Below are 14,715 nucleotides of genomic sequence, written 5' to 3' on the forward strand. Positions count from 1 at the left end.
CTCTCTCTCTCTCCTCCTCCTCCTCTGTCTGCCCGGAGGACCCCCACCCCTCCTCAGCAAGGTCAGCTCATCCACTCAGTTACATCCTATAATATCATATAATATCATATAATATCATATAATATAATATAATATAATATAATATAATAAAATATAATATAATATAATATATTATAATATAATATAATATAATATAATATAATATAATATAATAAAATAAAATATAATACAATATAATATAATATAATAAAATATAATATGATATAATATAATATGATATAATAAAATAAAATAAAATATAATAAAATATAATATAATATAATATAATATAATACAATACAATACAATACAATAAATTATAATATAATATGATATGATATGATATGTGCTATAATATAATATAATATAATAATATATTATTATTATTATAATGTGCATGCTCTATTATGTATTTTATTGAAAAATATTGATTGTTTGCTTTTATGATCCAGTTTTCCAGTTTTTGTTAGCCTATTAAGCTCTAATATTTGTTTTATTATATACTGAATGCCTGTATCCATCTTAATAGACGCTGTTTTGACTGTAAATTGAGTGTAATTTTTTTTACCTTTATTTATAAGGACTTTATCATTTTATTCCTGACTAAGTTTGATGTGTTGGAATAAATACCACTCAAAATGATTTACACTTTCACAGTTTATCTTACACCATTTTAGCACATGGATTCAATGACCACAGTGATTCCAAAGTAGTGATTACTCACCTAGCAAAGCTGGGAAATACTGCCCCTGGAGACCCATTGTTCATTGTGCGTCACCTGGTCTGTGGTAATTTAATTAATTGCAAATGTGTTGGGCAATCTGTACCACTGAATCACAATATCAGCTCAAATGATAAGGTGCTCAAAGTGGGTGCATTGCTACCTGTCTTGTGAGGCCCTGTGTCAATATTTACATGTGCATACCTCTAAATGAAACCACAAAGAGGGGGTCAATGGGAGTCCAATGCTAATTTTCCCCTAGTGGGTCAATCTGACCATACCCAAAAACTCAAATAAACGTTATTTTTCAGGAAATCACAACATAAAGAAAACTAGTCATACAAGGAATACAACCAGAAGGTAGCCCATTTGAATATTATAATAATATATTTACTGGATTGTTATTGTTGTTATTGTATATATATATCTAGTCCTAATTGTTTGTTATCACTATTATGTAGTCATATTATTTCTTTATATTAATCTTGTCTCTAGGTGTAGGCTTCAGATAAGCCTTATTTTTTTTTGCCTCTTCCTGCACTGTATATTATTCATTTATTTTTTTGTTATGTTGTATAGTCTTAAATTATGCAAAACAAATAATATAAGACATTCCTTTATTAGTCCCGCAGTGGGGAAATTTGCAGTGTACAAAGGGGATAGTGCAAAAAACAAGATGCATCAGCTAACACAGTAAAAAAAGAGCTGAACAAAGTGTAACAAAATATGAACAATTTAAATAGAAGGAAGTATAAAAATAGGAGCAAGTGGAAAATGATATTGCACAGTGAGAATGAATGAATGAATGAAATTCCACCTGAAAATATCAGGTTAATGTCAGTTATAAACAAATAATAATAATAAACAAATAATCATGAACAAATAAACAAAAAATATTAATATTGAAAATAAACTAAATAAACACAAAAAAGGAAAATACCCGTATTACCCGTGTCCCATATTTAATTAAATATTATATTGTTATTGACTGTAGGGTGCCACATTTAATATTTGCCTTTTGGTGTCCTCGTGCGATTTGTCCCTCCATGCGCGCCCTCGTCTTTCATCGTCACTTCCGTTGTTACGTACATCCGGTTTAGCTTTTTTCACCCATGCTCACTGAAACACGAAAAGGCTGAACTGAAGAACAACAAGAGGCAGATAAAACCACAGATATAATGTTCAAACTGGAGGGACTCGGGCCGAAAATGGACCCAGAAGAGATGAAGAAGAAGATGCGACAAGATGTCATCTCATCTTTAAGAAACTTTCTTATTTACGTCGCTCTCCTGAGAGCCAGTGAGTAACATTAAGGTTACAGGCAGATATGACATTGACATCCAGCCTAATACTAACAACACTGACTGCTATTTAACGACATCTGTTTGGTCACCTCGTCAACGTGATAATCAATTTATGCACCAACTATTGTTTATTTGTTTTGTTTATTTGTTTTGCACAATTTAAGAGAATACAACATAACAAAAAACAATTAAATGAATAATATACAGTGCAGGAAGAGGCAAAAAAACCACACTGGGCTTATTTGAAGCCTCCACATAGAGACAAGATTAATATAAAGAAATAATATGACTACATAATAGTGATAACAAAACAGTTAGGACAAGATATATATAATAACAATAACAATACAGTAAATATATTAAAAAAAGGCAAATGTGTGTGTTGCATGGAAGTGTATGGTTAGTTTTTGCATACCAAAATGTAGCATATGTTATTTTTTTAATTTTTTTTTATTGAACAAATTCAGATTTACAAACAACATGGCTCATAGATCATTGCATTAGAGTTAAAGGATGAGGTGCATACAGAACAAGAACAGATAGAATGTGTAAAATTATGCATGAAAATAATAATAAATTAAATTAAGGGCTATAGGGCTCTACCTGTAATTCATATGCTTCTATTATGCTAAGAAGTTTCAAAGCATTTATGTTTTTCATGACTTTAAGGGCTTTTATGTAAGAAATAAACTCAGTTATAGGTTTCACTTTCATATACTTGGATTTGTGCAAATACAATTTTTCCAAGATTGTTATTCACCAGAAAGTCATCTTTGTTATTGTCCAATGACAAGTCCATAAACAATGTTCTTTTGAGAGAAGTTTCCCAGATGAGAAACTTTTGGGAAAAGCCAGTCATGTATATGAAGCCATAAAGCTCCAGAATACATACAATGAAAAAATAAATGATCAGTAGTTTCAGTATCATCACAAAATACACAATTATTGGTGCCTAAGTTGTTTAATGGTTTTATGTTTTTAAGTGTTTAATGTTGCCTACAATATCTCACAACAACACTAGCTAAATTGACCTAATCCAAGAGAAGATAAACATCATAATACTCATCTGTCACCTGTGTTTTCTGTGTTTTCAGCCCCCTTTGTGTTAAAGAAGCTGGACAGCATATGAGCGGAGCAGCAGGTCTCTTCTTCTGCCATCCACTGAGAGTTCACTCCCATCAGAGACAGCATGGACCATTTATCAGCAGACAACTGGGGCCATTACAGCAAATCGTGTTGGAGACGACCAGCATCTGTCCGTCACTGCACCTGAGGAAACACCTTGTTCTCATTTCTTATTCCTTGTTGTAAACTTTAGTCTGCCTTTCTTGTTAAACATATTGTGATCATTGTTAAATGCAAAGTGTGATAGTGTGTATGCCTGCCGTGTTCACATATTAAAGGGAAACCAATGTTTATTTGGTTGGTTTGTTTTTACATAGCAGATTTGCTCAGTCCTGCACACTTGGAATGGAAACTGTCAAATTGCATTGTAAATGTACACTGCAAGGCAAACATTTTTGAACATTTTCATCAATGAGTTTGAAATCTTAATGTAATCACTGAAAATAAAATTGGAGACCAAGAAAATGTATCGCTGTCTACGTTAAAACTTAATGACAGGCATCTGCAGCAGCAACACCTTAACATATTTGTCTTAAGATTGTTGTTTCAACTTTAGGATTGGCTTTTAAATGCATTTTTAACCTGTGTTATGATGCTTACTGGTATTTATAGTGTAGGCCACAGTGCTCAAGTCACAGTTCGGTTATTTTTGTGTCTTCAATCGGGCTAACCCGAATGCTTCGAAGCTTTCACTGTTGCCATGGTATTCAATCTCCAAATTCGAGAAGGAATAATCCCACATTATTATTTATTTTTAGTTATCCCCAAACGGATATCGCTGTTTGTTGTGTTTAGAGGTGCGTGTGAGTACAGTAGTGCTTCAGCAGCACTGAAACAGGGGAGATGGAGACAGACGGACAGAATAACTTGTCATCCTGCCATGCCGCGGTGCTCCGCAAAGCTTCGAATACCTTTGAATATTTCTCACTGAAACTTCGAAGCCAAAAAAAATGGTATTCGGATAGCCCTAGTCTTCAATGTATATTTGTCAGGAATGATTCAAGATTCAAGATGTTTACTGTCACGCCGGTTATACAAGTACAATCGTGTGAAATGCTTTTTGCTGGGAAGCTCCATTAAAAATAATAAGTTATATTACATTATAAAAGGAAAATACTTTGTACAAGGCATATGAAGAACATATACAGGTATATTAAGAACATATACATTAAGAAAATATACAGTGTAAGATATATGATTGAGGTACTTTTTGTGTGGGAAGGTGTCGTATGAATTATCTATTTAAAAGTCTGATGGCCTGGGGGAAAAACGATTAGCTTTTCTCTGTCATTTACTCCAATGATGGCTGCTGACGGTCTTGGGGTCTTCTACTAAGCACCTACATTTTTTGTATTTAAGGACCCATCAATTGGCAAGCTATCAGCTCAGAGTGGGATTCTTAATTAGTATGAGCACACCAAAAAAAATATCAAACATCAATTGTTTGTATTTCTATATGATATTTACATTGATTTTTAATTAAAAATAAATTGGGGCAACTGAGATCCATAAAATAATGGGAATAAAATTAAAGTACCCCTTTCTTACACTATACTTAGGAAAAATACCAGAAATTGTTTTACACAAAGATAAATATTTAATAAAGATTCTCTTGGCAAGTAGTAAGAAAGCCATAACTCGAAAGTGGATGCAGACTGATCCTCCAACATTAGACCAATGGCGGGGTATATTGTAAATTAAATATATTGTATGGAAAGATTAACATTTATTTTAAGGCTTAAATTGGAAAAAAAAGTATTGAGCACTGGGAAAAATGGATTGTGTATTTACACCGCTGATTGAAGTGTGACATTGTATATTAAGATGTATTTACAATAATGTACTGTGATCTGACATTGTAACACTCATGATGACCTCATGTTCTTTGTTCTAAAAAAAAAAAAAAAAACTGAATGATATACATAAGATAGTAAAATAAATTGGACTTGCAGTGTGCAGTAACCATTACAAGCTTATTATACAAAATTAAGCATAGATGCACTTCTGCAAGATCACCAGCTGGAGGCGGTGTTTTATTTTGAAGGGATGAGACTACACAGTGATCATGATGGAGACTAAACCGGGCTGACTACAGACTATGTAAGCGCTCTGAAACAGTAATATTAGCCCAATAATATTCATGAAAACGGTACAATTTGGGTTATTATATTTGAGTTAGTCGGAGAAGAACCGCTGTGCAGATATCCGTCTGTTCTCAGAGACAAAGCTTTGGGGACCGCGTCGCATCCTTCCGTGTTATTGTTTGGACCAGGCCCGCCCATACTCCAGAGCATCAGTCGGAAACCAGACTGCTACAACAGACACAACACACTGCAGAGAGGAAAGCATCTGCAGAGAGGAAAGCTTCTGCAGAGAGGAAAGCTTCTGCAGAGAGGTAGGCTCTCTGTGAAGAGTCAGAGTCCAGTCCTGCAATATTACATAACAACAATCCCACTACTGCATAGTATGGACTTCCCAGGTCATTTCCAGCACATCTTCACACAGCTCAACCACCAGCGCCTCCATGCTCAGCTGTGTGACTGTGTGGTGCTGGTTGGAGGCCAGAGCTTCCAGGCTCATCGCTCCATCCTGGCAGCATGCAGCTCCCACTTCAGGGCTCTTCTGAGCTCCAGTGACAGCGGTGATCAGGTTGGTGGATCTGGTGGAGCTGCTGACATAGGTGGAGGTGGAGGTCCCAGTGTGATGGAGCTAGATCCAGAGGTGGTGACCCCTGAGGCCTTCTCCACCTTGCTCGACATGATTTACACCTCCACCCTCTCTCCGGGGGCCTCCAATGTGATGGATGTGCTGTTGGCGGCATCGCACCTGCATCTCAACGCTGTGGTCAAGGCTTGCAAGCTCCACCTGTCCAGGAAAAACTTTCCTGCGTCCCCCCCGAAAGGTTGGAGGTCAGTGCAGCAGTGTCCATCGTCGGCCTTGCTTCAACAGGCCACATCTGTCTTGGAGGAGCGTGTCGATGAGGAGGAAGTGGGAGTGGAGGTTAGTCAGTCTGGTGGGGTTGAAGACCAGAGGGTGAGTGCTGCAACACTTTTGAGGCACAAGAGGAAGTCACAAGAGGATGGGCTCAGTAGTAGAAAGAGGTCCTGCAGGCTGCCTGAGGAAAACTATAAGGAGGGTTCACCTACTGTAACGAGAAGCACCGTCAGCACAGGAGAGGGTGGAGGGGAGCTGCTGTCCCCAGACTGCCTGAAGACGACTGATGGACTCTGGGAGAGCCGAGGCGAGGAGGAGGAGACGGAGGAGAAATACGAAGCGACAAAGGGAGAGTCGGAGGAGATCCAGCTGCCGAGCCAATCGGACAGCAGCACAGGAGGTGTAGGCGCGTGGGAGAAGGGCGGAGATATGGACGGAGACACTGTGGTCAAAGTAAAGGTGGGAGAAGAAGGGGAGGACGAGGGAGATGAGCCAAAGATGGCGATGATTGAAGTGAAGAAGGAAAATCTGAGCTCATACTCCCCGAATTTACCACCTCCTCTATCTCCTCTACGAAACTGCGCAGACAATTTGGATGCACAACTAAATGAGGAGAAAATGGAAACGGGGTGCCCAACGGAGGGTGACGTTAGCTCTCTACAGTCTCAGCTGTGTACAGATCTTCAAACTGATGCACAGAGAGCAGCTGGAGATTTGGGTGAGGAGTCAGTGGACGGTGAAGGCTTAGACAGCCTGTCAGAACTTGCTTTTTCCTGCTTCCTCAATCCCAGTAGTGAAAGCGTAATGGGAGCTTTAGAGGAAGAAGACAGCCTTGCGAGCCTCACTGCTGCTGCTACTGCTGCTGCCACTGCCGCTAGTGATGCTCCTGCAGCTGCTGGAGATACTGGTGAACTGTGTCAAAACTCAGAAGAAGCCTCTTCTGCTCAGTCTTCTGATTCCTCACTAGTATTTCCAGTAACGTCTCTCCCCTTGCAGCAGCTTCTCCCGACTCCGGGCCCTGGTTTCAGTGATACACTCATCCTGCAGCCCACCCAGAACTCTTTAACAGGGTTCCTGAGTGGCATCGGACCAAGCCTCGGTCTGGAAACCTCCTTCATCCAACCCTCCAGGGCCGGGAAAAGCTCAGGGGCGACAACCTTTCGTCGCATCGCCCCCAAAGTTCCGCCCGGATCAGAAGTCGGCACAGATCCGTCCTCTGCATCGGCGTGGGATGCTGCTGCTGAACGGCCGCCTCTAACCAGAGCTTCAGAAGATGTTCTGTCCAAATGCAAGAAAGCAGCTGCTGAAGACCACGTGCTTTTGGTGGAAGGGGAGAAGAAATACGCCTGCAAAATCTGCTGTAAAACCTTCATGAACCTGACTGACTGCAAGAAACATATTCGCGTCCACACAGGAGAAAAGCCCTATCCCTGTCCAAAGTGTGGCAAACGCTTCAGCCAGTCCTCCCATCTGTATAAGCACTCAAAAAACACCTGCCTGAACTGGAAAGATGATCAATCGTTTCCAGATACGCTGCTGTGACCTGCACTTAACCTGATAGACAATTGTTGATAACAACTCGACACAATTCTCTGTAAATAATTCACTCTGTAAACATTTTATTATTTATTACCCCATACACTTCCCTAATCAATCTGACATTTTATGTTACATGAATTCAAAGTCAATTAGCTAATGTAATTCTTGCATTGTTTTTTTTATTTTTTATGTTCTCAACCATGTTGTGATTTTTAAAAATGAAATGGATGTGAATGCACTGAAAATATTCTCAAAGAATAACTTGTTGTTTGACTGCTGTGTTAAGAGTGATGAGAATAAATGACGCATTTTCTTACGATCTTAAATCTATTTTGAGCATGAGGAACTTCTAAAAAAAAAAAAAACACATGCACACAGACCGTTAGAGTTAAACCAAGCCATATGTTTTTATTCTTCAGAGAAATCCATTTTTTTTTACACAAAACTGGAGTGTTGAGCTGTTTTGCAACAGCAGACATAGAGCATTAAATCTGACTAAAGTGCAGACAAAGAGGTATAAGACATGGCAAGCATTACATCAAGAGTGAAAGAGAGCAAACCACCAATCTATTTTGAAGGAGACATTTTTAAATGCCAATGAGAAAAAGGGTTTTCTGCAGTTCAACATAAGACATGTATAGTATAGTATAAGTGCTGCTAGTTTGTTCATTAACCTCTTTTTCAAGAACTTGAAAACATGTCTGAGATGACTTTGCACAATGTGCATTTCCTTCCTCAAAAATGCACATTGTATATTAAATAGGATCAAGTGAAACTATGAAGTTAACACTGACATGATGTAAACATGTATCGGAGCATGTCTGAACTACATTAGTATTCTCCTTTTTCTAGGGTCTCACATAGGAGACCATTACTAAGACAGTACATTACTTCTATCTGTTATTGCAGCACCAGAAGATGCAGTAGGCACAGCGGCTCAGTTTCAGGCGCTAGAAGGTGAGTTCACTGGGCATGTCTGTGCCCTGTAAACCTCCCAGCAGGTTTCGAGCCGACAAAGCTCCCATGATGCCTCTCGTGGAGTAGGTGGCACTGCCGATGTGTGGCAACACCACTGCACAACAGACAGGACAGAGAGGACAGAAAATACCATTTTAAAAAAAAAAAGTCAAATCAAAATTACATGTGCCCATTTGTCAAATCAGGAGGGGAAAAGAGGCCAAAACATGTTTACATATTTCACATCCCGTCTACTCACCACAGTTTTTAAGTGTCAGGAGAGGGTGGTTTGTTGGGAGTGGCTCGGGTGTTGTGACATCTAGTCCAGCTGCAGCGATCTGTCCGCTGGCCAAAGCCTCGTACAGATCCTCCTGGTTCACCACAGTTCCCCTAAAACCAATAATTAAAAAAAGTCAATCAATCAATACAGAGTATGTTTCCAAACCAATGCTTTATTCATAATGCACACCCACGTTTGCACTGCTTTGGAAGCCTACCTGCTTGAGTTGACGAAGACTGCTGTGTTTTTCATCTTGCTGAAGAAGGCCTTGTTACACAGCCCCAGGGTTTCTGGCGTCAGGGAGCAGGAAACGACTACGAAGTCGCTCTCAGACGCGAGTGTGTCCAGGGGAACTGTTCAACAGAGAGGAGAGGAGTAAAAGAGGAGAGGAAAAAGATGAAATCCTACAAACCAAAACCCCTTATTTTTATTAGAATGTTTTATAATCTTATTAAGATTTTCAATTCTTCTGTCCCCTTTCACTGTGTAAGTTTCTCTCCTTTTTTTCTTACCGTACTCTCCATTCACCTCAGCAGCGTGGGCCTTGGCTGTTCTCCCAGAGTACAGCAGCCTCTTCACTCCGAAGGGCATGAGTCTCCGAGCGATGGCCATGCCTGAAAATGAACACAACCAGTTATTCACCGACGGACAGGTCTTAAACTTCATCAGGAAATTAATATCACATGATGCTAGTTAGGTATGACAACACTGGATTTGGCTACAGGATCTAGTCATATGATATTATATCCTATCATAATGAAGTTACAGTGCCAAAGTAAATGAAGCAGCAACAACAAGCCTTAAGATAAGATAAGATATTCCTTTATTAGTCACGCAGTGGGGAGATGTGCAGTGTACAGCACAGAGGGGATAGTGCGAAAAACAAAAGGCATCAGCTAACACAGTAAAGAAGGAGCTCAACAAAGTGTAACAAAATATGAACAATTTAAATAGAAAGAAGTATAAAAATCGGAGCAGTATATACAGTATTGACAATAAAAGTAAATATTAAAAAATTGCACAAGTGGAAAAATGATATTGCACAGTGAGAATGAAATTAAATTCCACCTGAAAATATTGCACTGTATGAATTACACCTGAGTAGTAATTTAATTTAACTTACCAATGCGTCCCAGTCCGATGACCCCTACTGTGCTGCCAGAAAGACCATAACCACACAGCCAGAGAGGCTTCCACGAGCTCCAGCCTCCACTTGGAGAGAAAGGAAAAGAGTGTAATGATCATTGTGTCACTCAATCAAAGTAGACACCGATTAGTGCAAATGTGAGACTGACTTTTTGACCTCCTCCACTCCCTCTGGTATTCTGCGAGCGGTGGCCAGCAGCAGAGCTATGGTCAGTTCTGCTGTGGCGTCAGTCAGGACATCTGGAGTGTATCCAACACGTATACCACTGTTGAAAATAAACACCGATATAACTTAGAAAGCTATGTGACACTTCATCCTACCAGTAGAAGGTTAGTTTTATAACTATAAGCTGCAGTTTTTTTAATGTAACCTACCGTTTTTTGATTTCGTCTAGAGCCATGTGGTCAAATCCCACTGAAAGGGTGCTGATCACTTTCAGGTTTGGACCTAGAATCAGAGACACATCCGCTGAAATTTAGACACCTGCTGAACAGACTATTCCTACTGAAACAATTGGTGGATTGATCTATTAGTTGATCGATGGAAAATTAATCTGCAACAATTTTGATAATCAATTATTTTATAAAATTCGTTATGCAAAAAATCTCTGGTTGTGTGAATTTGTTTCTTTTCTCTGTTTCATACCATTGTAAATGACAGTGTCTATGAAGTTTTCAAGATTTAATGTTTGATTGAATCAAAGTAAGGGTGCCTTCGTAGCTTAGCGGTTTAGATGCTGACCATGAATTGGAATGGCAATTTGAATCCAAACGGGTACCTTTGATGCTCCGTCCCTCATTTCCTGTCATCTCTCAACTACTGTCTGTAATAAAAGCATACCAATTTCCCCCAAAATAGTATAGGCTCTGGTCATATATTGTAGGGACCCAGCATCTGGCTGGTTTCAAGTGACCTCATGACCTCAGTAACCTGATCCTTGACCACAGGACTCATCTCAGTCCTCATTGGCTACAGTAACATTTCACCCAGAGGTGTGAAAATCACACAGAACAAAACCAGAGGAATGTTCTTTGTTCCTTCTCTTTCGACCTCTTTCTTCTCATCTGCTCATCTCTCCTGACGTGTGAGAGGTGAGCTGCTGCGCTCTCTCTGCTCTTCATCTCCTCAACCCAGGCTGACCTGGTTGAGGTGAACGGCTCTCAAGTCCAGAACTTGCAAAACAGTTCTGGTTCTGATCAATGGCCTGTTAGGAAACAGCCATTGCAACCAAGGAACCAAACGGCAGACGACGCGAGTGCTCTGCCCTTTTCACCAGCTAACTTCAAGCTATCAAGCAAAGAAGTTAGCACCAAACTAACAGCAAAGACGACCTCTTTGACTTGGAACCACAACTTCAACACATGGAATCACAAACCTTTTCTCTCCCATGGATTGGTAACGTACTGGGCCTTAGCATTAGCAATCGCACATGGCTGAGCAAGACTGTTCAACTTTGATTTCTAGAAAGTACTTGTATTGATTTGGTTTAATGTTATTCATTGAGTTTGACTGTGTTGATTTATCTGTATTTGATTTTTGGGTAACTGGCTTCGCCACATCTGATGTGTTTAGTTTATGCTTCACATAGACAAGGTCTTGCATGCAACTAACCATCTTTTCTAACCCACTGCATATCTAACACACATTAAGATCACATACAGAAACTGTGAATTAGTTAAACATAAACATACAGCTTCAGATAATCTTAACCCCACATCACCCCCCCCTCTCTGTCCTTCTTCTCAGAAGAACAAAGAGGTCATGTGGTGACATGCTGATGGCCATCTTTGATTCCGCCATCTTTGATTCAGCCATCTTTGTAGTTTTACAGTGCCCGCCATTTTGTTTGTAGGCCATACAGACATTTTGAGACAAGAACCCATCTTGTTTCCCCCCCCCCCCCTCTCTCTCTCTCACACACACACACACACACACACACACACACCCACACACACACTTTGTTTGGTTTGTTTAGTTTAGTTATTTAGTTAGATTAATATTGTGTTTTAAACCTTTATTATCTTGTAAATAAATGTTTGTGGAATATACATGCTGGTCTCTTTAATGTTGTACAAGAGTGAATAATGCCAACCTCTGCTATGTCAAGAACTCCGATATCCTTCAACCTTTACTATCTATTTTGGTTATAGTTATTAATTTAATTATTAATCAACGTTCCAAATGGATAGTTTAGCATATATAATGAGACTATATTAACGTTTTGGTCATTGGTCCCTGATTCCAGGGTGGTGCCCCGTTTATTATTGATGTTTATTGATAATCTTTATTAATATTAATAATTCTATTATTATTTATTAATTAATTTGCTAATAACCAAAACCTACCAAAGTAGAACCCCTACAATATTATAGACTTCTTATAGGCTGAACAATAAAAAAAATGGATTACTCGATAATGAAAACAGTCATTGTCACTTGCAGCCCTAGTTTCATTTGTCTTGTTTGTTTTGTAGTATATGTATTTTTAGATTTTACTGCTTGTTTTTAAAGCCTTGAATGGTCAGGCTCTGGCCTATATCTGAGATCTACTAACTTCAGATCCTCTGGCAGGGCCCTAGGCTGCTAATGGTTACAAGATCTAGACTTGTCGCTAAAGATGACTGTCCCTTTGCTGTCAGGAACCCTCAGCTGTGGAACTCAGTATCCTCTTTTAAATCTCCTCTTAAAACGTACTATTATCTTACGGCTTTTCCAGTACCTGCAGCATCCAGAACCTCGGCGTCAATCTTATCTGACAGCAGACACAGAAGACCGTGAGCTCCCTGTACACCTTTCAGAAGGTCTGCCCTCGGCACAGGCTCATCCGAATCCCACTGAGACACCTCACATCTGAGACAAAAGGACAACATGCATGAGATGGCGTGTCATTCAGGCATACAGGCTGGCATATAGTCTGGCTGAAGAAACTGACTGTAGTAATGGATGTGTGTGACCCTGGGAGAGGTCACAGTGGACTTTAAAAGGGACTGTTTGTAACTTCTTACACGTATAAATCACCCACATATGCGCGCTCGCGTGTGGCTACGCTGTTCAGACAAGACTCCAACACAAACAACACGGAAGCACCAAAACCGCAAAGTTGTATCTAGTGAAGCCCGTCTTGCAAAACAGTGTTGGCCGCAGTCGGAGTACGCGGGGGAGACCGTAGCTTTGGTCTCAAGGGCCGGAGTCTCTGCTGTACTCTGCTCCTCTGCCTGCCTGCTTGCCTTCACTCAGCTCGCTCCACCTCACGTGCATGCGCGCACACTAGACACTGCAGGAGACTTCATAGCTCTGAGAATATCTAGTGAATATTTGTGCAGAAATAACTGCTGCAGCTCCTCCAGACCAACAGAGGTTTCCCGTGTCTTGTGAAGTGACGGGGCTCCGCAGCGAGAAACGTTATCATCTCTGACCGGGTGCCAGTGTTTCCCTCCGGCCGCGGTCGGGAGGCTGAAGCAGGAAAAGCCAACAATAGGATCAGCATTGATTCATGGAGAGACCTTCGTCTGGTCAGCTAACATTACTGCCTAGCAGGTGAAATAGAGTGATATGTGGTTTTAGCTGACGTGTGTCGCCTCACTGTTTTGAGCGATGCTCGTTCATGTCTATGTAGAGCGAGCACAAGCGCGAACCCGACGCTGACTTTCGTTGACTTAACGACCACAGGTGTCGCTGTTAACAAGCATTTCTGTTCTTACAAACAGTCCCTTTAAGTATTAACCACAGACCTTATTTCAGGCATCTAACTAAAAAACCCCATTCAAATAACCCATTGACTTCCAGACGAGGGAACCGGAAGTGCTGAATACTAACGCTGCAGCCGTTGACAGGATCTTCATCCCCTCCGGCGGAATGCGCCTCGTCACGAACACCTTCATGAGTCTACCAGCTGTCTGCATGCCCCAGAAGACCGGGTAGCTTTGTGTGGAGGATGGACTTAGTCCAGACAGATTTAAATAACCTTGAACGTCAGCTCCACGCTGAAAACTAGAAACTACACTTTACTCGCTCCTCCTTCAGACATCAAGGAGGGTAACAAGAGGAGAGAACACACGTCATCAACGGTTTATAAATCTGGGGTACGACGCATGCGCAGTAAAATCTGCTCTGCACTGCGCATGCGTCATACCAGTACAAATCCGTGTCCGAACCCATCAGGAAGTATTTTCTTTTTTATTTAAAGGTCCCATATTATAAAAAAGTGAGATTTTCATGTTTTTTTTATTATAAAGCAGGCTTGAGTCCTATATAAATACTGTGAAAGTATCGAAACACTCAATCCACAGGGAAATACACACATATTCAGAAACTCTGCATTTGAAACAAGCTGTCAGGATTTCTGCCCATTCGTGATGTCACAAATATACAATATTTAGACCCTTTACACAATTTTAAACGTAAACATTCTAAATGTGTTCCAGTTTATTCCTGGTTGCAGTGTATGTGAATGTCATCAGCTGACAGGAAGTACACATGGACCCAAGCTGTTGCCTAGCAACGCAATTCTGTTGCAATTCCGTCAAAATGCGCTAAAACGGAGCGTTTCAGACAGAGGGTAAATACAGGCATATTCAGGTCGACAGTATGAGGAAAATAAAGTTGTTTTTTTTAACATTACAGCATGTAAACATGTTCTACTAGAAACACAAAATACAAGTATGAACCTA

General features: G+C 40.1%; 3 protein-coding genes across 3 annotated transcripts; 2 read left to right on the plus strand and 1 right to left on the minus strand.

Moving 5' to 3' along the window:
• The first annotated feature begins 1,836 nt into the window (after positions 1–1,836).
• On the plus strand, positions 1,837–3,340 carry tomm5 (translocase of outer mitochondrial membrane 5 homolog (yeast)). The gene is made up of 2 exons (XM_074648993.1): positions 1,837–2,059; positions 3,159–3,340. Exons 1-2 carry the CDS (start codon positions 1,939–1,941, stop codon positions 3,191–3,193), a joined length of 156 nt encoding a protein of 51 aa, XP_074505094.1. The 5' UTR covers positions 1,837–1,938; the 3' UTR covers positions 3,194–3,340.
• A 1,894-nt stretch (positions 3,341–5,234) lies between these two features.
• LOC141775540 (zinc finger and BTB domain-containing protein 5-like) lies at positions 5,235–8,005 on the plus strand. Its single transcript, XM_074649004.1, has one exon. It carries the CDS (start codon positions 5,656–5,658, stop codon positions 7,663–7,665), a length of 2,010 nt encoding a protein of 669 aa, XP_074505105.1. The 5' UTR covers positions 5,235–5,655; the 3' UTR covers positions 7,666–8,005.
• A 125-nt stretch (positions 8,006–8,130) lies between these two features.
• grhpra (glyoxylate reductase/hydroxypyruvate reductase a) lies at positions 8,131–14,080 on the minus strand. Its single transcript, XM_074649012.1, has 9 exons — positions 13,862–14,080; positions 12,765–12,895; positions 10,421–10,493; positions 10,195–10,311; positions 10,023–10,111; positions 9,412–9,513; positions 9,117–9,252; positions 8,879–9,009; positions 8,131–8,734 (listed from the first exon to the last, which is right to left on the minus strand). The coding sequence occupies exons 1-9, from the start codon at positions 13,945–13,947 to the stop codon at positions 8,613–8,615; spliced, it is 987 nt and encodes a 328-aa protein (XP_074505113.1). The 5' UTR covers positions 13,948–14,080; the 3' UTR covers positions 8,131–8,612.
• Positions 14,081–14,715: the final 635 nt, after the last annotated feature.

This window comes from Sebastes fasciatus, chromosome 10 (assembly GCF_043250625.1).
Source record: "Sebastes fasciatus isolate fSebFas1 chromosome 10, fSebFas1.pri, whole genome shotgun sequence".
NCBI classification, from domain to species: Eukaryota; Metazoa; Chordata; class Actinopteri; order Perciformes; family Sebastidae; genus Sebastes; species Sebastes fasciatus.

What these genes read in the sequence shown, in the direction of transcription:
- tomm5 (XM_074648993.1), top strand. Translation starts at nt 1,939, where the DNA reads ATGTTCAAACTGGAGGGACTCGGGCCGAAAATGGACCCAGAAGAGATG. An exon ending in CGTCGCTCTCCTGAGAGCCA is followed by an intron (nt 2,060 to 3,158) that starts GTGAGTAACATT and finishes CTGTGTTTTCAG; the next exon opens with CCCCCTTTGTGTTAAAGAAG.
- LOC141775540 (XM_074649004.1), top strand. Translation starts at nt 5,656, where the DNA reads ATGGACTTCCCAGGTCATTTCCAGCACATCTTCACACAGCTCAACCAC.
- grhpra (XM_074649012.1), bottom strand. Translation starts at nt 13,947, where the DNA reads ATGCAGACAGCTGGTAGACTCATGAAGGTGTTCGTGACGAGGCGCATT. An exon ending in ATCCTGTCAACGGCTGCAGC is followed by an intron (nt 12,896 to 13,861) that starts GTTAGTATTCAG and finishes CTTTTGTCTCAG; the next exon opens with ATGTGAGGTGTCTCAGTGGG. An exon ending in GGAGTGGAGGAGGTCAAAAA is followed by an intron (nt 10,112 to 10,194) that starts GTCAGTCTCACA and finishes TTTCTCTCCAAG; the next exon opens with TGGAGGCTGGAGCTCGTGGA.